The sequence below is a fragment of the Crocodylus siamensis genome, chromosome 4, assembly GCF_052110815.1.
Source record: "Crocodylus siamensis isolate JL-2025a chromosome 4, ASM5211081v1, whole genome shotgun sequence".
Classification (NCBI taxonomy): Eukaryota; Metazoa; Chordata; order Crocodylia; family Crocodylidae; genus Crocodylus; species Crocodylus siamensis.
The window spans coordinates 128,028,131-128,055,734 of NC_143398.1; the positions used below are offsets into that span (position 1 = coordinate 128,028,131).

The window sequence follows — 27,604 nt, forward strand, 5'->3', positions numbered from 1 at the left end:
ATAAGTTCAGTGTGCATAAACTAGTTTCACAATGGCTGAAACTGGTTTAGAATATACCTGGTTGAATGTAGCATCAGACGTAACTGATTTGGATCAAACTGGTTTATGTAAAGTCTGTCCCAGACCCCTTCCTGGTTCAAGATAAACCAGTGTACCCCAGCATCCCAGATGCTTTGCAGCGCTGGGCTGTGCCGTCTACTCCAGAGAACAGGGATAGTTCCACCCCTCTGCTTCCTAGCCTGACCTCTGGCAGAGATTGCATGCATAGCAGGGTCTGCTTGGCTTCCCTCTACCCCATCACCCCTCGCTGCTTGCTGCTGAAGCAGGGATCTCCCCATCCCTCTCTCCCTCCCTCCCATCTCCCACAGCATGGATCCCAGCCCCATGGACCCTAGGCATGTGGTATGCTAGGTAATGCTGAGAGGTGTGTGTGTGTGTGAGTCTCCAGTTTTGCTGGGACAGGACAAAAGCAGACAGGACAATGTCCACTTAGGGCTTTTTGGAGCTAATCAGCAGGTCAGCTGGTAATGTCCATCTGTTCCTTCCTTGGAAGAAACTGTTTAAGAAGACCTTAAACTAATAAGAGAAACTTCTGTTTTGTTGATGGGCTGATTAACACAGTGTTTATCAGCTCCCTGCTGGCTCTCTCACCTTTCAGGTTTGCAGACAGTATGAAGAAGCAGGGAGAGGGAGATTGAAAAGCTCAATATCATCAACAGATGCATGCACTGCACACCCCCCCTCTTTGCCTCAGAGTGCTAGCCTGGTGCTGGGGTCTGGCAATACTCCCACCCCTTGAGCAACAAGCAGGGAAAAGCCTGGGACAGTGCAGGTGGGGTGGGGGTTTACACCCCTCCTTAATCAGAGCCTCCTGCTGGGGCCTGGTCATGCCCCTCTCAGCACGATAGAAGGGAAGGGAGGGCTGCTCTCATGCTCCCTGACTTCTACTCTGAGTTGCTGCTGGCATGTGCCTGCATTTGCTCAGTCCAGAGAGAACGTCTGTGCAGTTGCAAACTAGTTCAACCTAGGCAGGTTAGACTAACCTGCAAAGGTTGAATCAATTCAGGCTCAGGCTTCTTGAATGTCTGTCCCTAGCCATAATGTTGTTTTCAGTAATCAGAAGGAAGCATGAGCATGGGGAAGGATTAGCATCTTTTTTGTTCTTTTGTTTTATTTCCTTTTCTTTCCATTTTGTTTTGGTTTCTTTCCATTTCTTTCTACCTTCTGAAATAGTTTTTTTGTCTAAACAAAGAAGGGCAGCTGGAACAGGAGGAAAGAGATTAAAACTTTGAGGAGTAACCCAAATGAAGGGGGGCTTTTGTCCTCTTGATGCAAAGAAGTTTTGCATGTGCAATTCCCCAACTTGTGGAATGAGCTGTTTTAATTAAATGTCTCCCATCCTGCCACATAATATATCCAAAGTCAGTCACTTATCGTGACAACAGATACAGAGAATTCTTTATCCAAATTTCTTTCTTAAACTTCAGTAGGCATGCAGATGAAGATTTTCTCATATTAAATCTTTTCAAGCCTTCCTCACCAGCTTTCTCTTTTAATTGGTTGTCCTTTTACAGTTTTTTTTACCTTTCCTGAGTGTTTCCTGTTTTATACTCTCCCTTCATGTTAATAAATAGTGGTTGTAGCTTTTCTGCTAACATGTCTGTCTCTTTTTATGTGTACGGAACTTAGAGAAGTCTTGGCGCTCTGGTGAAATGCCTGAAGATTGGAAGAAAGCCAATGTGGTGCCTATGTTCAGGAAAGGGAGGAAGGTGGATCTGGCAGACTACAGGCCCATCAGCCTGACATCTGTTCTGGGGAAAGTTTTAGAAAAGATGATCAAAGAGGCCATTCTTAACAGGTTGGCCGAAAGCAACACCTGAGGGATAGCCAGCATGGGTTTGTTGCGGGTAGGTCTTGCTTGACCAATCTCATTTCCTTCTATGACCAGGTGACCTATCACCTGGACAAGGGAGAGGAGATTGATATCGTATATCTTGACTTCAAAAAAGCCTTTGATCTGGTATCCCATGATCACCTCTTGGCAAAACTGGCGAACTGTGGCCTTGGGTCCACCATGATTTGCTGGTTGGGGAATTCGCTCCATGGTCAGACCCAGAAGGTGGAAGTTGATGGAAGTCAATCGTCATGGTGCCCTGTGACCAGTGGGGTCCCTCAATGCTCTGTCCTTGGACCTGTATTGTTCAACATCTTCATTAACGATGTGGACACTGGAGTAAGAAGCAGACTGGCCAAGTTTGTCGATGATAAACTTCGGGGTAAAGCATCCACACCTGAGGACAGGCTGACTTTGACAGGCTCAGAAAATGGGTGGACGAGATCCTGATGGTGTTTAACACCAAAAAATGGAAGGTTCTCCACCTTGGAAGGAAAAACCTGCAACATCCTTATAGGCTCAGCAGCACTACGCTGGCTAGCGCTACGGCTGAAAGGGACTTGGGGGTCATGATTGACCACAAGATGAACATGAGCCTTCAATTTGATGCTGTGGCTAGTAAAGTGAGCAAAATACTGGCTTGCATCCATAGATGCTTCTCAAACAAATCCCAGGACATCATTCTCCCATTGTACTTGGCCAGTTTTGGGCTCCACAATTCAAAAAGGATGTGGAGAAGCTTGAGAGAGTCCAAAGGAGAGCCACGCGCATGATCAGAGGTCAGGAAAACAGACGTTATGACAGCAGGCTGAGAGCTATGAGACTCCAGTCTGGAAAAGCGTAGGCTCAGGGGTGATCTGGTGGCCACCTATACATTTATTAGGGGTGCTCACCAGAATCAGGGGGAACATGTGTTCAGAGTGCCCCAGGAGATGACAAGGTCAAATGGTCACAAACTCCTGCATGATCGTTTCAGGCTGGACATAAGGAAAAACCACTTTACTGTCTGAGCCCCCAAGGTCTGGAATAGACTGCCACTGGAAGTGGTTCAAGCACCTACTTTGAATGCCTTCAAGAGAAATTTGGATGCTTATCTTGCTGGGATCCTATGACCCCTGCTGACTTCCTGCGCCTCGGGCAGGGCGCTGCACTCGATGATCTTCCGAGGTCCCTTCCAGCCCTAATATCTATGAAATATGTGGTCTGCTTTGCAATTCCAGTGCGCTGTCCAGTTATAAGCAAGCCCTCATGTATCTAGTGCCTATGGAATCTTCACTTCATATTTTATCCTAAGTTTAAAGATGAGGAATCTGGGGCTCAAAGAGAAATTAAGCGATTTGCCTTGCATCACAGCAAGGCAGACACAGAACCTGTGAGCCCTAGTTCCCAATCCATGCTGGACAGTTCCATTATTACTGCACGTGCACCTCAGGGGTGAGCAGCAGGGTAGTGCAGCCTGCCCCAGGGTGCACACACAATCCCCTGCCAGCATGGAGCTGTTGCCGGAGCTGTGGAGCCCAGCACAGCTGTTTGCATCCTGCCTGCTGCTTGCTGCAGCTGCCCAGAGCCCGGGGGTGGCTGCAAACAGCTGCTCCGGGCTCCAGAAGCCTGCCATCACTGCTGTGTTGGAAGCAGAGGAGAGACCGGGGCTGCGCTGCGTCAGGCCCCTGTCCTGCTGCCCGCTCCCACATGCGCCTGCATGCGCTGGTGCAGAGCTGATGCCAGACCCCAGAGCCCTGCACAGATATTTGGAGCTTCTTGGCCAGCTCTGGGGAGCTGCTGCTAGCCAAGAGCCCAGGCTGCTCCCAGCAGGTAGCTGGGATGCTGCCAGCCCTGCTGGGAGCAGCTTGGGCTCCATCGCTGGCAGCAGCTGCCCAGAGCCGGGGCTGGCCATGGCGTGCCGAGCAAAATTGCCTCACATGCCATGCTTGGCACACATGCCAGGGGTTGCTGACCCCTGCTCTGTAGATTCTCTGGGGGATCCTCCTTCATTCCCCCCTCTCCTCTTCCTTCTCCGCTTTTTGACCTCGTGTCCTGCCACTCTGCTCCCCTCTTGGAGCTTCTATCCTAATAAAAGAACACTGCTTCCAGAGCTGTTACCTGTTTTTTCCCGTTGTGCCCACGCTCACTCCTCCACACCCTTCCTAACATAAAAACACCTCATTCTGTCATTAGTTTTCTGCTAACTCCTGTTCAGTTCCTAACTGCTAGGAGGGGAAGTGATCCATTTCTTCGAAGATTGAAACACTATTATGGAATACTATTACTTATCTTAAGCATACAGGCAGGAAGAACTTGTCAGAAATGCAGATATTCAACTTCTCTCTTAGAGGCTGCAACATCTCAAGGCACACCAGTGTCAAGAAGACTTCATTATTTTGCTAAGCTTTTACAGGCTTTTCCCTCAGTCAGTATCCATATCTCATTTTTGACCCTTTACCTAAAAATTTGGAAATCTTCAATGATTTCCTTTCCTCCTGCATTGAGCACCTAACCTACAGTGATGTCATCTTTCATTTGTAAGTAATTTGGTTTAGAATCCCTGTAACAGGTACTTTCTGACACACACATAAATAGAGCTTACTGATTTTTAAAACAAAATACATACCAGAGTTGTGTTTTGCATCTCAAGAGAAGGGAAAAGAAAATAACTTGTTTGTTTTATTGATTTGGTGCCATGTGGGAATCTAAATGAATATTTCTTTTTCAGGTCCATAACGTTTCCTTTGCTTTTGAGCTGATGCAAGATGGAGGACTCAAGAAACCAAAGGCTCGTCCTGAAGGTAATATACACTCCACAGAGTATGCTTTTGAACATACAGCTATATTGGCAGTGAGATCTTGAGTGTGGCTCTTTTTAAGTTCATAGAGTTACATCAAGTAGTAGTATAGTTATGGGCGTATATCTTACCCAAAGGGTCCTTGCCCATATCTGGACATTTCCTAATATGAATGGCACAGGGAATGGGTTTGCAGTTTCATGCCCAACCCATGTTTTTGGTAAGGGGATAGCATAATCTGCGAGTTGTTCAGCAGCGTACGTTAGATCTGTTGCTGGTCTTAGTTCCGTTTCTAGCTGAAAATGTTCTATATCCATGTAAACTGTCATTATAATTAGTACTAATTGTTCCATTTGTTAACAATCTGATCAGAGGGTTAATAAGCTGGGGAAAAAAATTGCTCTCATGGAAGTCAGTGACAGAACCTCCCAGTGACTTCTGCAGGTCCTAGGCTAAGCTCTGAACGACAGTGAAGTCTGAATTAACCTCTGACATTTAGCAGTTGAACCTCTGAATGGTGAAACCAGTTAATGGAGCAACATGCAGTAGTTTGCATGGCATCCTCAAGGCCTAAAAAAAAAGAGTAAATATACCTTACTATTGCTGTGCCAAAAACTTATTAGATGCTTACACAGAGCAAATAGAAAGACAAAGAAACTCTAGGTAGCTTACAGGCTAACTTTTAAATGAGCTGTAATGAGCGTAAGAAATAATAGAGAAGAAATGATCCAGGAAGGACAAAAGAGAATAGCATCTCATTGGTACACTGAGTCTGAGCCATTGAGATGGCTCAGTTGTGTTTTTATGATGATAATAGATGATTGATTGATTTGTTGCCTGTGGACATTATGATAAAAACACATCTTAAGTAAAGATCTGAATGAAGATGAAGATTCTATCTTGGAAGGCTAAAATTGGAAAGACATTTCATGCACTGGAGATGGTTAATATATGTATTACAATATGAAAACTGGAGAAGATTGTGGGTTAAGTAGGAACAACAGCAGCAGTAGCATCAGAGATGAAATGGAAAGGGGGTAAACGTGTTCTAAGAATAGACCAGGTCAGCCTAATTGCTAATGGAGGAAAACTGTTAAAAATTTTACTATGTCACTATGTCCATCGTAGATGCTAGAGTTGGAAGGGACCTCAAAGGATCATCGAGTCCAACCCCCTGCCAGTGGCAGAAAAAAGTGCTGGGATCATGTGATCCCAGCTAGGTGCTTGTCCAGTCTCCTCTTGAAGACCCCCAAGGTAGGGAGAGCACCACATCCCTTGGAAGTCTGTTCCAGATTCTGGCAACCCTAACTGTGAAGAAGTTCTTTCTGATGTTCCACCTAAACCTACTCTCCATCAGCTTGTGGCCGTTGTTTTGGGTTATTCCAAAGGGTGCTCTGGTAAACAGAGCATCACCTATTCCCTGCTGTCCCCGCAGTTAATTTATATACTGCCACAAGATCCCCCCTCAGCCTTCTCTTGCACAGGCTGAAAAGGTCCAGGTTCCTCAGCCTTTCCTCATAAGGCCTGCCCCGCAGGCCTCTAACCATACTAGTGGCCCTCCTCTGGACCCTGTCAAGGTTGTCCACATGCTTCTTGAATTGCGGTACCCAGAATTAGATGCAGTACTCTAGCTGTATCCTAACGAGTGCCGCATAGATGGGAAGCATCACCTCTCTGGACCTGTTTGTGATGTACCTGCTAATGCATGACAAAGTGTGGTTAGCTCTGCTAATTGCTTCGTCACGTTGATGACTCCTATTCATTGTGGAGTTGACAATGACTCCAAGATCTCTTTCTGCCACTGTGCTGCTGAGAAGGTCATCCCCCACCTTATAGGTATGCTGGTGATTCCCTCTCCCTAGGTGAAGCACCTTGCACTTGTCCTTGCTGAACTGCATCCTGTTGTTCTCTGCCCTCTTCTCTAACCTGTCCAGGCCCACTTGGATTCATAGATTTCATAGACATTAGGGCTGGAAGGGATCTCGGAAGATCGAGTCCAGTTCCCTGTCCCAGGGACAGGAAGTCAGCTGGGGTCATAGGATCTCTGCAACAAAAACATCCAGGTTTCTCTTGAAGGCATTCAAAGTAGGTGCTTGAACCACCTCTGGTGGCAGGCCATTCCAGACCTTGGGGGCTCGGACAGTAAAGAAGTTCTTCCTTATGTCCAGCCTGAAATGGTCTTACAGGAGTTTATAACCATTTGACCTCATCATCCCTTGGGGCGCTCTGGTGAAGAAATGTTCCCCCAGATCCTGTTGAACACTCCTGATAAACTTATAGGTGGCCATCAGATCATCGCTGAGCCTGCGCTTTTCCAGGCTGAAGAGTCCCATAGCTCTCAGTCTCTCATCATAAGGTCTGTTTTCCTGACCTCTGATCATGTGCGTGGCTCTCCTCTGGACTCTCTCAAGCTTCTCCACATCCTTTTAGAATTGTGGAGCCCAAAACTGGACGCAGTACTCCAGCTGCAGTCTCATCAAGGCTGAGTACAATGGGAGAATGATGTCCTGGGATTTGTTTGAGAAGCATCTATGGATGTAAGCCAGCGTTTTGCTCGCTTTACTAGCCACAGCATCACATTGAAGGCTCATGTTCATCTTGTCAATCATGACCCTCAAAGTCCCTTTCATCCGCAGTGCTAGCCAGCGTAGTGCTGCTGAGCCTATAAGGATGCTGCAGGTTTTCCTTTCCAAGGTGGAGAACCTTCCATTTTTTGGTGTTAAACACCATCAGGTTCTCGTCTGCCCATTTCCTGAGCCTGTCAAGGTCAGCCTGGATCACCCTCCAGTCCTCAGATGTGGATGCTTTACCCCAAAGTTTGTTGTCATCTCTGCACTTGAACAAAGTGTTTTTCATGCCCTCACCCTGGTTACTGATGAAGATATTGAACAGCACCAACCTAAGGACCGAGCCTTGGGAGGACCCCACTACCCACATCTTTCCAGGTCATTACCAACCCATCCACCACTCTCTAAGTATGACCCTTAAGCCAGTTTGCCACCCACATTATTGTGTAATCATCTGTGGCATAACTGTTCAGTTTGTTTATAAGAATAGGATGGGATACTCTGTCAAAGGCTTTTTTAAAGTCCAAGTAGATGACATCTAGCTTGACACCTGCATCTAAGCTTTTAGTGACCAGGTCATAGAAAGAAATAGTGTTAGTCAGGCAGGATCTACCTGCTATGAACCCCGTGCTGGTTGCCCTTCAGCATTGTATTATCATTGGACTCCTACAGATGTGAGCCTTGATAATTTTTTCAAGGGTTTTCCCAAGGATAGAGGTGAGACTAACTGGTCTATAGTTACCTGGATCCTCTAGATCAGAGTTCAAGAATACAGAGGTGGCTCTAAAAACCTCATTGAAGAGCTCTGCTTTGTCCCTTCTATCTGTCACCAGCTGCCCTTGTTTATCCTGTAGGGGTCCTATGCTGCCTTACGCCTTCTTTTTGCTCTCTATATTCCTGAAGAAGGACTTGTTGTCCTTAATTTTTCTTGCTAGCCTGAGTTCTAAGGCTGCTTTGGCCTTCCTGATTCCCTGACATTGCGAGCCAAGGAGGTATACTCCTCCTTGGTAGCTACTTCCTGCCTCCACAGCCTGTACACCCCTTTTTTCCTGGATTTGCCTGCTGAGCCAGGAGGATTTCTTAGCCCCTTTGTCCCCTTTTTTACACAGTGGGATTGCTTCCTTGAAAAAATCCACCTTTCCTGGACCTCCATTTTGTCAATGCTCTTGAGCTTTAATGCACCACTAACTAATCGCCTAAACACCCTGAAGTTAGCTTTTCTGAAGCCTAGCACTGCTGCCCTGCTGGTTATTTTTCCCACCCTTTGCCAAACAGTGAATTCAGTCAATTAATTGATGGTCACTATCCCCTATGTTGCCTTGTACCTTATCCCCCACCAAGTCTTTCCCCATAGCTAGCACCAAGTTCAGCAAGGTGTTACCCCTAGTGGGATCGTATACCTCCTGCATCAGGTGGAAGTCCTGTATGCAGGTTAAGAACTTACATGAGCTATTAGTTCTGGCTGACTGATCCTCCCAGCAGATGTCGGGATAGTTTAGGTAATCCATAATAACGATATCTCTTGACCATATGGCCTCTAAGAGCTGCCTGGAGAATTCCAGGTCTAGTTCAGTCTCTGGGTGTGGTCGTCTATAGTAGACCCCAACCTACCAAATCCCTTTCCCTTCAACCCCCTTGTATGTTAACCCGCAGTACCTCAGTTTGGTCCTCCTCTGATCCCATCTTGATTACAGAAGACGTATATTGCTCCTTAACATAGAGAGCAACACCCCCCCACCCTTTTCCCCCCACTCTATCCTGCCTGTGCAACCAATAACCTTCAATGCCCACTGCCCCATTGTGAGTAGAGTCCCACCAGATTTCAGTTAACCCAGCTGGGTCAAAGTTGTTTTTTGCAAGCAGGAGTGCAAGTTCCTCCTGTTTGTTCCCCATGCTCCTAGCATTAGCGGTAGAGACATTTAAGCCCCCCAGTGGGTGCCCTTTGTACACCCTTGTCCTGATGTCTATCAGGCCCCTTAGTGCTTACCTTGGCTGATCCATTGCATGGCTTGTGGTTCTCTGAACATAGGTTCTTGTTATCCACTGCATCCCCATTCCCCAACCAACCTAGTTTAAAGCCCTTCAAAGGAGATCAGAGAACCTGTAAGAGAACAGACTCTTATCTTTAGAAGAAAGATGACGACCATCTTGTTCCAGGATACCTCTCTCATGGAAGTGCGGATTGTGGTTGTAGAAGCCAAAATCCACAGGATGGCACCAGCTCCGGAGTCACAGGTTGACTTCTGTAATGCAGGTGTCTTGGTGTTGACGGCAACCGCTGACTGGGAGGATTGATGAGAAGACCACCTGTGCATCCCACTTCCTAAGCCTGGCCCCCAGAGCCTTGTAGTCACTCATGATGTGGTCTGGACTACTCCTGGCTGCATCATTCATGCCCACATGGATGAGGACCATTGGACAGTAATCAGAGGGCCTGGTGAGGTTGGGAATCCTCACAGTGATGTCTTGGATCCTGGCACCAGGCAGGCAGTAAACCCTGCTCCAGGCTCGCCCCCGCCCCTGGCACCGGCCCCGGCCCCCCCCAAGCCACCGTGACACAGGGCAGTGCCACTGCCCGGGCAGGCCTGTGGGAGCCAGAGGAAGAGCCAACCGCAGGCGGGGGTGGGGGTGCCACCCAAGCAGCCGGAGACAAGTGGGCACTGGGGCCCTGCAGTTTCTGGCCGAGCCATGTTCCCAGCCCCAGGCCGGCTCGGTGCCCGCTCTCCCGTGGCTCCTGCCTGGGGGCCTGGCCGGGCTGAGCCGTGTGGGGCACGGCCTTGGCCAGAGGGCCCACACAGGCCCCTGGGGCCAGTCGATGCTGCCATCGGCTCGGGGGCAGAGCGGGGTGCTGGGTGCAGCGTAGAAGAGGAGCTTGTCCCTGGCAGCCCGGCTTCCTCGCCAGACACAGGGCCAGGGCTGGGCGGGGATGGGATGGCGGAGCGTCCCTGGGCGCAGGAGGCAGTGGGCCCCATGCTGGGTGCAGCCCATCGCTGCGGCTGCCCAGAGCTGCTTGGTCTGGGAGCTTCGGCATCTGTCGGTTAGGTCACTCCGCTTCGCTCTGATGTGGCCAGGGGGAGCTAAGAGCACCTATGTGCTGGAGCACACATGTGGCTGCTTCAGTATCCAGGCCCAAAACAGACTCTGAGGTTTGGCTTCTGACTCAGTGCACATTAGATTTTTTTTTTCCTTGATGACTAAGACTTATTCAAGGGTTTGTGCATCTTCAAGCCTATCATTATCTTTTTAAATTCAGTTTATGGATAAAAGTAGGATGGCATGATAATTTTATACAGGTTAGCTAACATGGTTGTCTACCCCTTAGGAATGTCAGGTGGGACTTGTACTCGTTCTTTTATTCTGGCAGAAGTTCACATTTATTATGTACTTATATAACATACGAAGCTGGCATTTCTAGTAGAGGAAACACTGTTACTCTTGAAGAGCTGCTTTGTGGAGGGAATAGAAACATCTTAGACTATGCTTGCTGCAGTTTTTTCATTTTACCTTTCTGTGCAAACCTGAGAGACAGACCCTCACTATAATTGTGCTTTGAGTAGAAATTTGCAGTTTCTCCTGCTCCACAGAGTTTGTGTATGGGAGTTTCTATGTATGCCATACTATGCTGCTGCCTTTTCCCCCCCCCTCTGAAGAGTCTCGCCCTTGAAATCCCCCTTATTTGAGTTAAGATTTTCACATCAAACATGGGGCACTGTAACGTTGCTTTCTAGTGTGAATACCTTCTGAAGAGATAGGTCTAATATACAGTTTGCTATTATAATATCCCTTTCTCCGAAAAAGATATAAAAACAATTTGGTATGATGTGGCAGGATGACCTAGGGGTGCTGTGACCTCCCCTAGTGCCCCTACCTACCGTGTCAAATTGGGTCTTGAATGCACCCTCTAGCTCGCCCGCCACATCTTGCTGGATTATTAATGGGAGGCTGCCTTCCTTGGCATGGTGCCTACCTTGCTGTACCAGGACTCTGTCCTACTCCCCGCCCCCGCCCGCCCGCACTGGGGCTTCCCTGAATTGGGGCTCAGGCAGCCTTAGCCTTACCTGGCCCCCAGACCCACCTTCTTGGGCCTATGCCCCACCGGGGCCTGTCCCAATAATCACCCACACTGGGGCCAGGGTCAGGACACCCCAAAACCCAGCGCCGCCTGCGGCGCTAGGAACACCCCCACCTTACTGGGGAGCTCCTGATGTGGCCTCCTCCACCCCTACAGCCTCTTCCGGTCCTCCGGTCATAACAATAACTAAAACAGAAACTCCCCCTCCTGGGTTACAACGTAAACTTCCAAGCCAACCTGGCTCCCTCTCACATATCTCCTTGTTATCAGGGTTTCCTCCACCCAGTACTGTCAAGCAGACACTCTCCAGCCATCAGGCTGCTCTGCTCTGGTCTGCTGTCTTCAACAGAGCTCTCTCTTAGGCTGCCAGCAGGGGAACTGACTCTGACCTTAGCCTTCTCTTTATAAAGGCCAGGCCCTGCCCCCTGGCAGTCAGCTGACCCAATCAGTTGCCATAGCAACTCCCACCTGCTGCTGTGGTGAGTGGCAGCTGAGCTCATTTACTGCTATTCAGTAGCAGGCACCCAAGTGCCCTGCTACAGATGGGAATATAGAACACTGCACAAATTAGAAGCCTGCTCCTGTCCTCTTCTCAATCCAGTAAACACAATAGATGCCACTAAAGGCAGAATTTGATTCTAAGTTAGCAAAGTGGGCTTTAGTGGTGTTTTAGCTTCCAAAGGGATTCTGATAACTTGTAAAAATTTAATGAAATGTTTTAAAGGTATTTTTATTTTAAGATTGTGGTTATGATTTATTGCCACTTTTGTTGGCATTTTATCAGATAGCATTGGCTGGGTTTTGACCACAAAATCTTCCTCTTAAAAGACAAAAGAAAACATTTGGGACATGCTTTCTTCCTTCTGTGTGACTGGGGTCCCTCTCTTTTAATGCTTCTCAGTTTTTGAGCACAGTCTCTAGTTACCTACACAGGGGTGATGCATCTTTGACTGAAGTATTCTTTAATCTAGAAAATAAAGTTTTAATCAAATCGGACACCAAGGGGTTAGTTGAAAATGAAAAAAATGAAACTATAAATAAGGTGCGTTATTATATGCCTGACAGTTAAATAAAAATAGAGTGCTTTTCTTAAAGATAGAGGTAATAGCTTTTATTAGACCAATTAGATTTTTGAAAAAGAAAATTTGCAAAAATCTACTTTATCTAATGAAAGTTGTTGCCTCTACCGTGAGTTCTGATTCCTTTTGCCTCTAGACCAATACAACTACAACTTAGATATCTTTCTTAAAGGTATACATTTCAGATGTACATTAGGCACGATCCAGGAATGGCAAGGTAACATTCTGTAGCACATGAGGTCCAAGTATAAATCATAATAGTCCTTTCCACTAGAGGTGCACTAATACATCGGTCTGATACTGGATTCACACCAATATAAAGAAAATCTAGTGTATCAGGAATTGGCCTGATGTAGCTGACAAATGGCCCGTGCATGTGAGTAGCCACAGCACAGCATGTGGCAGCAAGGAGCACAGCCCCACAGCTTGGAGAGCTGTGTGGAGCTGGTAAGTCTGTTGTGGTGGAGGGGGAAGGGAAGGGAAGGGGTGGGGGAGCAGATCAAGGCCCCTGTGATGAGGGAGGGGGTGGGGCTGGAGCAGGCACTGCCCCTCTGGGGTGGTGCAGGTGCGGGACAGAACTGTGGTTCATCTGGGGGTCAAAGAGGGGGCGTGGGAGGTCCTGCCACTGCACGCACCCCGGGAGAACATGGGGGGGGCATGTGCCCCGGATTTGGGTGGGGTGGGACAGGTTGGGGCTGTGCCAGGCTTTTCCTGGCGTGTGGGTAAGGGGGCTGGGTTGGGTGGGTGGAGGTAGTGCTGGGAGGAAGGGGTACAGGGGGGGACTATGGCAAATTTTGGGGTGGCTGCAGGCCCCTGGTAGCCCTGCTGCCAGAGCCAGTGCAGCCTAGCCCAGCTTCCATTGGGAAGAGCCTGGTCCCACCCCACAGCTGCAGCCCGCCCTGCCCTGCCCTGTGCAGATCCAGGGACACCATCCCCCTACCCCCCATGCCCTTCCAGGGTACATGCAGTGGTGAGAGCTCCCCCCACACACACCTACTCCTGCCCTGTCCTGGCTGTGCAGCCCCACTCCCTCCTTCACCATGTGGGCTTTGATTTGCCCCCCCCCACCCCGCACCCCTTCCTTCCCCCTGCGCCTCTTCCACCACAACAGACTTACCAGCTGCATGCAGCTCTCCAAGCTTTATCGGAAATTAGACTGGCTAATATGCCTCCTTAAAAATTGGCTATCTGTATTGGCCCCCAGAATCTCTATCGGTGCACCTTTAAATCTAAATCACGGCACCAGCCAGAGGAGTGAGCAACATGTTTTGACCTGCTTCCCTCAACCTCTCCCAGCAGTTGGGTTAATAGTGGCTCAGAAAGGAGATGGATCAAGTCTTCATAAGCAGTTTTTAGGGTGCAGGAGCTTGTGGCATAAACCAGTGAAAAAAGGGAGATGGCATTGACATTCTCAGAATCCCTAAAGGCAGGATACCAGCTGTTGTCTTCAATAAATAATCTTTGCCTTTGTTGCTTCATCTGTGAAGTAATGGCAGATAAACTGTAGTGTTCATTGATCTCGCAGACTGGACCCGATAAAGAACTGGAACAATTTATTTAAGTGTTGTGCACCCTAGAGATAGGGCTTAGCTCAGTGGTGCTCTCCCAGTGAGGGATGCTGGAAGCTATTCTGTCTTTTGTTGGAGGGCAGAGCAATCACAGTGTGTTTCCAACTTTACAGCTGACTCTAATCAACATAAAGGTGGTTGCTGAGATGACCAGGGAACTGTGTGCTCTTTCCTCCTTTGGAGCATTCCATTTGAGTGATGCAGAATTGGCTATGCCAATGCCAGCTTGGGGACTTCCTCGTGCCAGGATATCCTTAGCTGAGCACTAGGCCAGTTTTAAAGCTATTTTACCCTGCTAGCATAATAGTTGGTTTTAGCATCTAAAAGAATGGCTGCCAGCACCAGCAGGTTAAATCTGCCTGTAGAAGTCCCTGGCCCACACTAAACATTTGCCTTGACTTGCCAATTGTGGAGGTGGCTGAGCAAAAGCATTGCTCTCCAAGGTGAACTCCACATTTAAATGTGTCTCTAGAGGCAACTAGATGCATTGCACCTAATGTACTAATACATTCACAAGACTTTTGGGACTGTTGCGCTACTAGGGATGGAGTCTAGTTATTTTGCTGCAAACAGGATATTTGTTTTTAGGGGTTCATCTGCTTCTTTGTTTTTTTTAATTGTGCATTAGGCAGGTCATGGAGAGGATAAAATGAAAGGTATTCCATGATTGAGAGAATTTGTTGTTGGAGACCCAAAGAGAAAATGCAAAACTCAAGAACTCTCAGTTCAGAGATGATACCTTTTATTAGACCAACTAATAAATTTAAAAAAAAAAATATCTTTTTCTGCAAGCTTTCAGGCACATGTGCAATGCATAGGGAGGGGGACTGGGGGTGCCCCCCACCCCGAGATTGGCCACCTCTGAAGCTGCCTGCTTCTGCAGGTGGTTGCCAGCTCCCCTTCCCCTGCTGTCGACGCAGCCACCGATGGCTGCAGGTGGTCCGTGCCTGCTGCTTGCCACTCTTCCCCGCCACGGGCAACACCATGGGTGGTGGCAGCAGCTGGTCACTGCTCGCCACCATGGTACCCCCCCCAGTCATGGGAGGCACCAGTCGTTCATGCTTCCTCTGGCTCAGCTTTTCACTTCTAAGTTGCCTGTTTAAATCTAGCTGAGGCTAGTAGTGACTGCAAGTCACTTGAATAGTATTTGTGGCTACCTAGAGCAGGGGGGGCAATTATTTTGGGCAGAGGGCCACTTACTGAGTTTCGGCAAGCCATTGAGGGCTGCGTGCCAAGCAGCCCAGGGCAGACTAATATTAATTTTCTAAAATTTTTAGGGGCCCTGCGGGGCCAGGTAGAATAGCCTAATGGACCTCATCCAGTCCCTGGGCCACAGTTTGCCCACCCCTGATCTAGAGACTTGTGTGAAATGGTTAAATTTTAGCAAACCTGTTTGCACATTCCATCTCTCCCCTCAAGCGGTGCTAATTGAAAGCCTGTCAGCCCTCTCATCCTTGAGGCTGAGTAAGGGTATATTTACAGAGAATAAAATTCCCTTCCACTCTAAGGAGGGACATTTTTAGGCCAGACATGATTTTAATCAAGGAAACCTGAACCGTATTCTTTTTAGGGCTTAACAAGCTAATTATGGTCTTCAGAGAGAGCGGGGAGAGGAGCAGTCTTGGTGTTCTTTATCCAAGATTTTTACACTTTTCAAATAGTCCTAAATCTATGTACTAAAAAAGAAAGATGGAGTGATAAGGAACCTCATTTTTAGGCAAATGTCCAGGATAATAGGAACAAGAAGAATGGACACATGAGAGGCAACTGAAAGAATTATGTAAAGTGCAGGGGCTTCTGACCTACCATATACTAAAAAAGAATCAGGTGGAAAGGAGAATATCATGAAAATATTTCTTCCAGATAGGCTGTAGGAGTTTTTATTGGAACTCATATTGATTTCACTGGCTCCTATAGCTGTTTTCCATCATCTTTCCTTGTTAGTATTCTTCTTCACATGTTCTTCGATCTTGCTACTGCTCTCTGCCTCCAGTTTTCATCTGTAGTTTCATATGCTTGGGTTTGTTCTGTGAGGGCCTTTGCTCTCTCTGTCTTCCTGTGCCTTAACCTTGTAGCTGTTGGCGCGTGATTCTCTGTCAACACTTCCTGTATTTTACCGCAGCAGAAGGGCAGGAAGTTCTAACAGAGAAGCTTGCTGCTGTGAGTGGGAGGTGGGAAAAGACTGAGCCCAGGAGCATTAACCTTACAGCCTATGAAGCTTGAATGATGATTTGTGATTGTAAAGGAAAGAATTTAAGCATTTTTTGTTGCATAGCTAATCACTACTTGGTAGGGTTCAGGACCATATATGAAATATAAAAAATGTATTTTAATGCCTTGCTAGGAACATCACTAGTGGAAATTCACTAGAAATTGTCAAATTAGTGACATTTTTTAGAAAAATAATCAATTTAAAAAACTTTCCATGAGATGTCATCAGGTCTCAAGCAGGCTTTTTCTGTAACAAATTTTAGGTCAGGAAAGGGTTGCGGCACCTTTTTTTTTTCCTTCCCAGAGAGAAGTTCAAAAATAGCTGTGATTAAAGTAATGCTAAGATTTCTTGAAGTGAATGATATTATTTTATCCAGCTGCGGAAATTCAGCCTGTTTGCATTTATTATTATTGCAAGTTTACAGACCAGAAGAAGCTTTGTTTTGTTCAGAGAAAATAAGAAGGCAGTGTGAAGGCAATCTAAGCATTTCTCCCTTTCTTCCACAGATGTTGTCAATCTGGATCTGAAATCTACCCTAAGGGTTTTATACAACCTGTTCACAAAATACAAGAATGTGGAGTGAGTCTAGAAGCTGCCAAGATGCTAACCCTCCTAACTTCCTTAGGAGAAAAAAAGAATAAGGACACCTCCCACGCCCCTCTGTGCCTTACACTATGTTTCATGCTGCTTGATGGAAGCTCCTTCTTTTGTTATCAGTCTCTCCATGTAACTCCTTGCATGACAAGCATACTGATAATATTGTTTGTGGTTTTTTTAGGTGGTTTGCTTATGAAATATCAGAATTTTTACATCCTTGCTCTGAGATGCTGTTGGCTCTATTGTTTGCTATGATCAACTCCTGTTCTTGTTTTGATAAAGTACTGGCTACTTTGATAGGCAGGGAATACTTGAAACTCTTTTGATGGGTCAGTGCCATAGTGTACCTTCTTATGAAACCTGCTTGGTTATTGCACTGGTGTCAACAGGCTGACTAGGCTTGAGTGTTAGAAATACAAAAGCAGGCCCTTGCATTCTAATTTGTGTAGAAATTGCATTTTTCCTTAAATAAGATTTTGTGTATGCTATAGCATGTATTTGTTTTCAAGGACATGTTTGGAAGGGTGCAGAAGAATCTGGCATTTCTCTACCCTTTGTGTGTTAACCTCATACTACGCAGTATTATTTTTCACTTGATGTTTACACACAGTGAGCCTAGAAATGGGATGACTGTTTGCTTTGGTGCCTTTTTCCCTCTCCTCTTTTTGTATAGAGGAGCTGTTTGTTTGCTTACATGCTTTCTGGATGAATGCAGGGAGAGCTGGTCAAGTTTGGCTAGATTGGATGAATGCATCTTGATATACTTTTATTATAAATCTTTTTCTAGAATATATAGGAGGAATAACAGCTTGAGAACTTCAAGGCTGACACTTATTTACATGTGGAAAAGTTTTAAGGGCCTCATCCTGCTCCCATTGGAGTCCATGGCAACTATAAAATTACAGGGCCCAAAGGCTTTGAACAGATCTACAGTACTAATCTTAAAAATAAAATGGATCAAGGTCACTTTTCAATAAGGCCTTCCTTTTTCCTTCCTGAGTTATACCAGACTACTTGAAAGAGTGTACATTAGTATTTAAATGCAGCCTTTCACTGAATTTGAAACAGTTTAGAGATGAGATCATTGGACTGAACATGACATATGTTTCCTTTCAGTCCTGGTGTGATTGGATGGGTTCATTCAGTTATGCAGTCCTACCCCTGAAGACAGTCTGCTGCTGTTACAAGCTCTGGGCCCAGTCCTTGATCAAAAGTTGCATTGACATCAACAGGAGTTTGGCTTGGGTAATGACTGCTAGATTTGATCCTAAAGAATATCTCTGTCCTTTCCCAGGATACCTTGTATTAGGTGGATCTTCCCTGATTATACACCCATAAATCTGTTTCTAACAGTGTGTAAGATGTAGCTTAACAAAGGTTATGCTATATGATTTGTGTGAGTGGTGTTTGGGAAGGGCAATTAAAAGGAAATTGGGTTATTGAACCAAAGTAGGTTACCTGTGGGTTACCTATTTTATAACATTCTTTCCTCACAGTACCTAGAAGAATGATGAACTACCATTTGAGCCATCAACGAAACATTGCTTTATATTTATCCCATTAGTCATGCTTTATGGGCTGCTACGTTTTCTGTAAAATATTTAACAGAATAGCCTGTAAAGGAAAAAGAAAGTGTTGTGGGACTCTGGGGGCCCAATTCTGTACAGCTGTCAAGAGGCTCACCTCTCACAGATGGAAACCAAAATCTGTGCTTTCACCAGTGCTAAATTTAGCCTTCAGAGTTCAAGCCCAAGTGTGTCCCTTACTATGCTATTTGAACTATGGTGTAATGGTACTATAGAGATGGTCTTCTACATGTTTTTAGGGGTTTTTGTGCTTTTTTTTTTTTGGTATCTCAGCTGAGTTCTTTAAAGTAGGGGTCAGTAATGTGTTGGAGCTGGGAATCTCTTTAACACCACTTATCTCCAGCTGTGGGTTGCTTCAACACCACTTATCTCCAGCTGTGGGTTGCTTCCAACAAGTCCTGTACTACTACAGATACCACTGGTGCCATCACTGCTTGTCCTACCCCCTGGCCACTATGTGGGTCAAACTTTCACCAAAACATCACAAATGGCCCCTAACTCTGTGGTTCAGATAAAATTGGTCCACTGCTGGCCACAGCTTTATACTGTGAGAAGGGAAGGCAAAATAAGCTTGTGGCCTATTTTTTTGCTGCTTGGTGATGGATTAAAAATGGTCATTTATTTCTCTAAGAAATTCAAGTCATGTCTGCCCTGGAAAGTTCTAGGTGACTGAAAAACTATCATTTCTATTTGCTTTAGGGGACATATAATCCTTTAATAGATTTTTATGCAGTGCCTAGGGCAGTAAGGCCCCAGTTTTAATTGGGATCTTTATATGCTCTCATAGGATGAGTCTTAGTAACTTCAAAGGGGATTTTAAAAGGGCTAGCAATAAGGTGGGCCCCACAAGACTAGAAGTTGAGCATCTCTGCTTTTAAAAAGCTGATCCCTATGATATGACAGAGTAAAAGCTGATCATCTGAGGGGAGGTGATTGTTAGAGTCCTTCAGCTTTTTGTTTGGTATTCTATAGCTAACTCCAGTGCCTAGTAAATCCTTGGGAAATAGGCAGTTGGTGAAAGATTAATCATATCCTCTTTTTCAAGATCAATCATACCCTCTGTCCTTTTCAGGTGAGTGAGAGCGCCAAAGTTGTATGTTTTCTGAGATGTTCAAGAAGTCCTTTCTAAAACATGTTAATACAACAAGCAATGGGCGTGATTGAGGTCCTTGGGAGGAGGGGGAGACCAGGAATGAATAAGAGTAAGGATGGACTGACTTCATTATAAAGAAAGGGAATGACCTTCCTCATAAAGAAGGAATGTGGGGCACAATATCCAATTAGTATAGGTCAGCTTTAAAAGAGGGGCAGCAAACTTTGGCCAATAACTTGCAATGCTGACTGCTTGCTACGAGCATGAGGGCATGCAGTCCTTTTATCAATACCTCTGTGAGTCCAGAATAGGACACTTAGCTTGTATGCCATGTTTGGTTGAGGCAGATGGCACATCCTGTGGAATTTTTAAATTTTTACACAAATGAACGTTACTTGGGGAAAAATTCTGTGCTGGCTTCCTATACCTTTTTACCCTCTGGCTTTCTAACCAGCTGAGAATCTTCTTGCAGATACTGTTGCTAGCCAGCATTGTAGATGGAATGCTTTTAGCCTAAGTAGAGCTCCCCCCAAAGCAAGCCATTTTAAAACAGGATCTAACTCCACTTTAGAACAGGTATATATAATACTCCCCCCAACTAGTAGTTATTTCATGCTTATCTATCACATATATAACATATGAGTTATAATGAGCAAATATGTTTTGGTGTGAAAGCTTAAAGATACTGACACCTTCTTCCCTCTCAATTGTGTGTTAAAGAATATTATGGATAGTATTTAATTTGTGCTATTGGATTTCTGTAATTCTGTTAGAGTAAAGTTGGGTAGGAAAGGCAATGTATGTTGCAGCATTCCAGACTGACACGCACACAACATTCAAACTTCCACACTCTTACATGCTCAATGAAATGCCCACTTTTACAGTGCGTATAATGTGCCTCTAAGGGCATTTTACATATGCAAGTGCTGCACCGCCAGGTACTTTGAAAAGCACCTGGTGCTGCAACGCTTGCAGCTGTATAAGCAGTGAAATGCATGTCAGCGCTGAGAAAATGGTGGTAGTACGCTTTTGAACTAAAACATCTTGGAGGTGCTTTGGTTCAAAAATGCACCGCCAGCATTTTTTGTGCACTGATGCGCATTGTGCCGCTTATACAACTGCACACTGCACAGTCCGGTGTGCGTCAGCTTGTGTGCAGAGCAGATTTGATTAATTAAGTCTGCTTAGAAGTGGCGGATTTCTGGCACGTCCCCCAAATGAAAAAGTATGTGTATAAATGCCCTAAAATTCTAACCAGAAAAACTTAGTACACTGGTTGTGTTACAGCTGGCTTGGTAGTTAAGAAGGTGTTTGACTACTCAGAGCTGTGTCAGCACACAACAGCATGGCTGCCTATACATATACTCAGGGCGCAGGGTAGGTATTTTAATTAGAGCAGTTCTTGGACAGCTCCTCTAATTAAATGGCTCACCATCACATGTATTAAGCCCCTGCATGTTTCAAAACAGCTGTGGGACACTTTACCTAAAGCTCATTTGACAAGGGTTAGATAAAGTGCCCTGATGGCCGTTTTGAAATGTATGGGGGCTTAACACAGGTGACAGTGAGGCAACACTGGAGCATTCTAATTAGAAAGTGGAGGAGACTTGATTAATTGAGTCAGCTCCAGTGCATTATACTTGGAACATAAATAAGTCTGTCTATAGACAACCCAAAGGCAGAATTTATCAGTGTAAAGCCTTATAGAGCTCTTTTCACCCTAATAGAAACCTACTGCTTTGCATATTATTGTATTGTAAGGATCTTACTCTACTGTTTTTTCACAATGTTTGTTCTGGATTTCTAGTTACTAAAACAGAACAGATCTTTGCAGGTAAAATACTGGACTTGTCATTAGGGCTGCGTGAGGCTTTGGACTGTGCTTCGGATCTGGAGAAGCTTTGGATGCTTATGTGTCCCAAGCAGCATGTCTGGACCAAAGCACTCACTTTAGGCTTTCTGAAGTGGTTCAGAGCTTCTGAAGCGCTTCGGAGCCACATTAAAGATCTGGCCATAGGGTATAATGGGGAATCAATTAAATATCTATAACTTTGTTTTTTGTCTGATTTGGATGAAACTTGCAGGGATGGTAGCCTCTTTCAAGAATTTGGGGTACAGTTCACCCCAAACCCCTGCACCGATCTTCTTGAAACGTGGCAGACTTCCTGCTTTCAGCAGAGGCTACCACCCCGGCAAGTTTCATCAAAATTAGACAAAAAACAAAGATTCCCCATTATACCCTATGGCCGGATTTCCAAGGTGGCTCCAAAGCTTTGGAGCCGCTTCAGCAGATCAAAGTGGGAACCCAATCCAGAGCTCTGGATCAGATCCCTGGCATCTGAAACAGCTGGATCTGAAGCCGGATCGAAGAGCTGCCTGCTCGCACAGGCCTACTTGTCATATCTGAGACATGTCTGGCTTATTGAGTGTAAAAGTGGTTACTCTTTGTGTACTGTAAGCAAATTACAATGCAATCCTGTGGTTCCTAAAGCCACAGCAGGAGTGTTGTGGAAAATAATGCATGATTTATGACTGTACTATTTATTCTGATAAACACATGATAATCAAGTTGATTTCTATTTTTTTCCCCTTAAATGGATTGACATTGGGATGAAGAATATTTGAAGGGAAGGATCCAGGCTTCTTCTATACCAGCATGCCAATGAGATAGAAGCCTGCTTAGACCTTATGAACAAAGTGAAATCTCTCTCTGGCTACCAGGGAGCACACTGAGACCCTGGACATCTTGTTATTAGAAAAATTAGTAGGAAACTTTTTGAACTTTTTTTTTTAAGTTATGAATGCAGAAATTGATAAAAGATTTAACAGTCAAAATAGTCAATTTGATCAAAGGCTGAACAGTGATCACCTACAATTATCTGAAGGGAAAAAAGCTAGTGAAGTAGAGGGACAAAGCATTGGCTGGGATGATCTAGTTGGGGAGGGTCCTGCTTTGAGCAGGCGGTTGGACTAGATGACCTCCTGAGGTCCCTTCCAACCCTAATTTTCTATGATTCTATGGGACTTGATCTGGCCCACAAACTTCCCCACACCATTCATCTGGCCCGTGGGGCCAAAAGGTTGAGCATCACTGTTCTATAAAATATGGGGACACTACCCACAACATGGCTGTAAAGAAGAATCCCAGCCCATGTTGGGCTTTTGTGTTTAAAGTTATTGTATATCTGTGTTTGGCTGTAAGGTCGACAGGATCTTCAGGGAAAAAGTTACTGTTTCTTCTCTGACCTGTTTTGTGAGTGATTGCAGACACATTTTCCTCTTCTAACACTCCCTATCTCTCACCCTGCACCCACTGATATGAGTCCATTCAGATGAAGGACCCAAACAGAATCTCCTAATATCCCAGTCTTTTCCTCCCTTTGCTATCCATGTAACCTCTCAACATTTTCTTCTTTATACCTCCAGCTGACTGAGTGCATAGTTCACAGCATGCACTTCCAGGAGGGCAAAATGTACACCCTTGTTTTCAGTTTTTGATTTGACATTTCTTCTTCTACGCAGTTTGCAAGGGGAACAAGCCTGGTTTTATCCTTTGATGCAAAGATCAAGGATCTTATGTTGAATTGCCAATATATAATAATGCACTGGCTAGCAATCTTGATTTTCTGACTTGGTAATGCTATACCATTTAGGTCACTAAAATTCTCTGTAGAATAGACACTTAGGGCACATCCACAGATGCAGGCATGTGCACTTACAGCAGCAAAAATAGTAGTGCAAATTTGAGCTGGGGCTTTTTGTCTCAGTGCATGTGCCTAGACGTACTTTGTGCAAGTTGTGCTCGTTGGGGCAAAATAACCCTGCCTGGCTCCTCCCAGATCTGTAGCCGGGGGAGCTAGAGCCTGGCCCCAGCAGTATAAAAAGCTGCCCTAGCAAACAGCTTAGGGCTACTTGCTCTTAAGAGCTTTTGAGGGAGGAGCCTCTGGGAGGAAGTTGGCCATGTGCCTTCCTGTCCCAGGCTGCTTATGTGGCTGGTTGTTGCAAGCTTGGTCTTAGGAGCTTCTGGGGAGAAGATGGCCAGGCCCTTTTCTGCCTCTGGCTACTATTAGCTGCTGGCTTGGTCTCAGAGCTTTTGGAGTAAGTTCAACCCCTTCCTGCCTTGGGCTGTTGCTGCCTCCCCCTCCTCGGGGAGGGGCCCACTGCACTGCATCCCAGCTTTTGCACCCCTGTTCCTGCCTGCTGCCCAGCTTGCTACCAAGCTGCAGTTGGGGACAGCCTGGGGAGGGAGTCTGTGCTGCCTGTGGTCCCCTTCCCCACCATCACTGCTGGAACCTAAAGGAACCTTGCCTACACCTCCACTTTCACCAGAAGCACACCCTGAGTGGCTGAATGGGATGGCTCCTATTATCACTGCTGCTGTTGCTGCTCCCCTCAGGAGAAAGGGAGATTCCCTGCTGCACCACCTGACACCATACCTGCATTAGATCACTTCTTAATTGACTGACTGCTACCCCCCACCCCCACAGCTACTTCACTGCATCTGATCCTGATTTGTCTTCCTGCCTACTGTTCTGCTGCTGAGTGACAGGCTGGAGGCCTGAGGGGCTTCTGGAAAAACTTCCACAAACAAAGTCCCTCCACTGCTCCAGCCATCTTTTTACACCTGGCTCAGCAGCCTTCCCTGTGTGTTTTTTGCATTTGTGGTAAGTCCTGTGGTCCACTCCCCCGACCTTGTGTTTGTTGTGGGGCTGAGTAAGCCAGCTTGAGTTTCCCCGGCCTGTGTGTGTGTGCATGCGTGCGTGTGTGTGTGTTTCCCCCCCGCCCCATTCTCAAAGCATAGGCCTCCCATTTCTTTTTTTTTTTTTCCCCTGTGGGGCTTCAGCCTCCTTCCTCCCTATCTCCCTTCTTCCCCACAACCCTAGCCCACCCCTACTAGATTCACCGCCTTCTGGGATATTTTGTTTTTCTTGATTGTCTTCCTTGCCCTCATGAAACGACAGCAGGGTAGGAACCTTTGGGGGGGGGGGAGATCACCACAGAGCTTCCTGTAGCCCCCACTATGGGGGTGGATCCCACCCAAGGCCCTAAGGGGATGCATGCCTCTGCAGCCTCCACCCCAGAGGCAAAGTTCAACCAACCTCCTTCTGGGGTAGAGAAACCTGCAACCTCCAGTACAGGGGCACGTGGGACTCCAGTAGGGAGCCAACAGGGCCAGGGGGTTGCCCCTGGCCAGGCTCCCCACCCCACGGAGGGGTTCCCAAGCCCCGTCTCCCATCACTGGGGACAAAGGGGAAGGGCAGTGGGAAGGGCTCATCTTCAGTCTCCTCCACAGCAGGGGGTGGGAAGGGCAAGGGCCCTACCCCCAAGTCTAGGTCATCAGTGCTTGAGGGGACCAGGTGCACTACACCAGCTAGCACATTCACTCAGCCTGTCCCTGGCCCTAGCTCCGGCCCCACCAACATGGCTCCTCAGGGGGAAATGGCAACTATGCACAGGCAGCTGCGGATAGATCTGGAGCCAGGGGGCCTGGAACCTCCACCACTGGCCCTTCCAGCTTGGGCAGCGGGGCCCCCTTTCTGGCACTTACCCGCAGGCATGGGATAAAATGCCAACTGCCCAAGTGGGAGAACCTGCCCCGGCAGCAACCTGCACTTTGAGACCTGGGTGCAGGCCCTGGCTCAGGTAGTGGGGGCTCCCAAGATCGTGGCAGCCTCCTGCTTTCATGGCAAGGGGGCCTTTGTCCTTACCTTGGAGGCCGCTGCACAAAAGATGGTGGAGAGGGATCTCGTGGTGAAGGGTGAATACATCCCCCTCGAGCCTCTAGAAGAGCTGGGGACCAGGGTTGTTCTTGGCTCCATCCTTCCCTATATTCCCAATTGGGCCCTGCTGTCCTAGCTCCAAACCCTAGGGAGAGTTATCTCCGTGGTGGTGGCCCTCTCACTTGGGTGCCAAGACCCTGGCCTCCGCCACATGCACGCTGTCTCCAAGTCATGATCAAGCTGGCGGCGGGAGTGTGGCTGGAGGCTGAGGGGTGCCTGGTAATTCCTTATCAGGGGCCTTGGTGAGGACTCTCTATACACTGGGGGACCTTCAGTGCTTCTGGTGCTGTGCCTTGGGGCCCCGTGGGCCAGGTGGGGAGGGCATCTATGGGTCCCACTGGAAAGGGGTGCCCCTACCACTGGTGCCCCCCCCAGGCTCCCCTGACACCCCAGCCACAACTACAAGCCCACCCATAAGCTCAAGGGACCCCACCCACCCACACAAGTCTAGTGAAGTCCTAGGGAGAGCACCAGCAACCAGGGGGAGAGAGGGAGATGGGCACCCCTGCCCCTAGTCATGCACCCATTGTGGCTTCTCCACCCCCCCCAACCCTTACATTCTCTTGCTGGAGCCTGTCCACCTGACGACCACCCCCTGGCTGAGTGGGTGCAGGTCCACTCTGGGCATAAAAGCAAGAGGAAGGCCCTGGCACAGCTGGAGCCCTCTGATATGGAGGAATCCTCCCCCTCCCAAGACAACCACATGGGGGAGGGGGGAGTGGTCCTGCCTCCAGGGGCTTCCCCAGGTCTGCCTGACACCCAACCCTGGGAAAGAGCAAACAGGTGATCCCCATGGAGGAGGTTTTGGGGCTTCTGGATAGTCCCAAACAAGCCCATGGGGGAAGCCCTTCATTCTGCTGACAAAGGCCTACCCCCTGAAACCACAAGTGCCAAGGCTGAGGCCTACCCAAAGGAAGACCTGGCAACAGAGCCTCCTCCCTCTGATCTAGGGGCTACAGAGGCCCTGGGGCTCACCGCAGTGAGTCCTGAAAGGGGACCTTTTCCCTCTCAGGACCCCAAGGCAGATGCCAGAACCATTTTGGTGCCTGGCGGGTCTCTTCCCTCCCCCTCCCAGGAAAACCACCTCCAGCCTGCCCCATAATCCTGCACCAGAGGAGGTCACAGTGGGGTCCCCTAATCTTTGGGCTGATCTCATCGGGGACCCTGCACAGACCCCCCCAGGGCTCCAGCTTTACCCCACCATTTTGTGAAGGAGCCCACCTGCACCCCTGTCCCAGGGAGCTGCAGAGCTCTCCCAATTCCTACCAGAGTTTGGCAACCTAGCGGACTGGGAGGTTCAGACTATGCTGAAGGAGCCCTCTGGGCTCCAGGACCAGGAGAAGGATGCCCAAGAACCAACAGGTTCCATGGAGGTTCCTCTTTGTCCCATTGGTTCCCAGGGATGAGCTACTTGCACTTCTTGACCATGATTACACCCGCTGGTTCACCAGAAAGGTACAGCTAGCCTTGAACTGCTGGGGAGATTTTGACAGCATCTTCACCACTGCAAGGGCACTGCCAGGGGAAGACAAGGGGCCCAAAAGCTGCAACACCCGGATCTATAGGTGGCCCCCTGCTGAACTGTCTACTCCACCTCCTGAGCCATGAGGTTGTTTAAGATGGCAACCCTCAATGTCCACGGCTGCAGGAAGGGTCTCTGGAGGTCCCGGGTGCTCTCCTTCCTTCAGGAGGAAGGGTACCCCATGGTATTCTCGCAGGAGATCCTAGTGACTCCGGCCAATGAACCAAATTGGTGGCTGGAGTGGGGAGGCAGGGTCTTTTTTAGTTACCTCTCAGCCACCTAATGTTGGGAGAACAGGGTAGTCACCCCAGGCCTGCAGCTGCAGGTTCTCCAAGACATTGAGGTGGTGCTGAGCTACCCGCTGCATTTCCAGGTCCAGGTGTGGGGGCTGCTCCTGAACCTTCTGAAAGTGTATGCCCTTGTGAAGGACCCAAAGGAGGTGGATTTCTTACACCAGGCGGTCACCTATATCAGCACCCTCAACCCTCGTGAGTGCCTGGTCCTTGGCGGGAACTTTAACGTCACCCTAGATGCGCGACACCAGTCAGGCAAGGAGTGGAACGAGGCTTCTGTGGGTGTCCGTGGGGAGATCCTGATGGACTACTCCCTGGTGGATGTATGGCATGCCTGTTACCTCACTGAACCCCCTACCTACACTTACGTCAGTGTGGGGGAGGAGCAGGCATGCCACTCCTGGTTAGACCGGGTTTATATCTCTTTGTTGCACTTTGCCTGGGTCCACTCTGGCATCCGGCCAACTGTTGTCAGTGATCACCACCTTGTCTGGGCCCGGGCCACTCTAGGGCCTGGGCTTCCAGGGTCAGCCTACTGGCATTTCAATGCCAGCCTGCTGG

The 27,604-nt window shown here is 47.6% G+C and overlaps 1 protein-coding gene across 4 annotated transcripts in view; it reads left to right on the plus strand.

The window, feature by feature from the left end:
• Window positions 1–22,016, plus strand: part of PARVB (parvin beta) — a 115,603-nt gene extending 93,587 nt beyond the window's left edge. For all 4 annotated transcript variants that reach the window (XM_090043770.1, XM_090043772.1, XM_090043773.1 and 1 more), the window contains 2 exons: window positions 4,605–4,677; window positions 16,679–22,016. In XM_090043770.1, coding sequence (XP_089899896.1) covers window positions 4,605–4,677; window positions 16,679–16,755 — 150 coding nt within the window. In that variant the 3' untranslated portion in view covers window positions 16,756–22,016. The remainder of the gene's footprint in view (window positions 1–4,604; window positions 4,678–16,678) is intronic.
• Window positions 22,017–27,604: the final 5,588 nt, after the last annotated feature.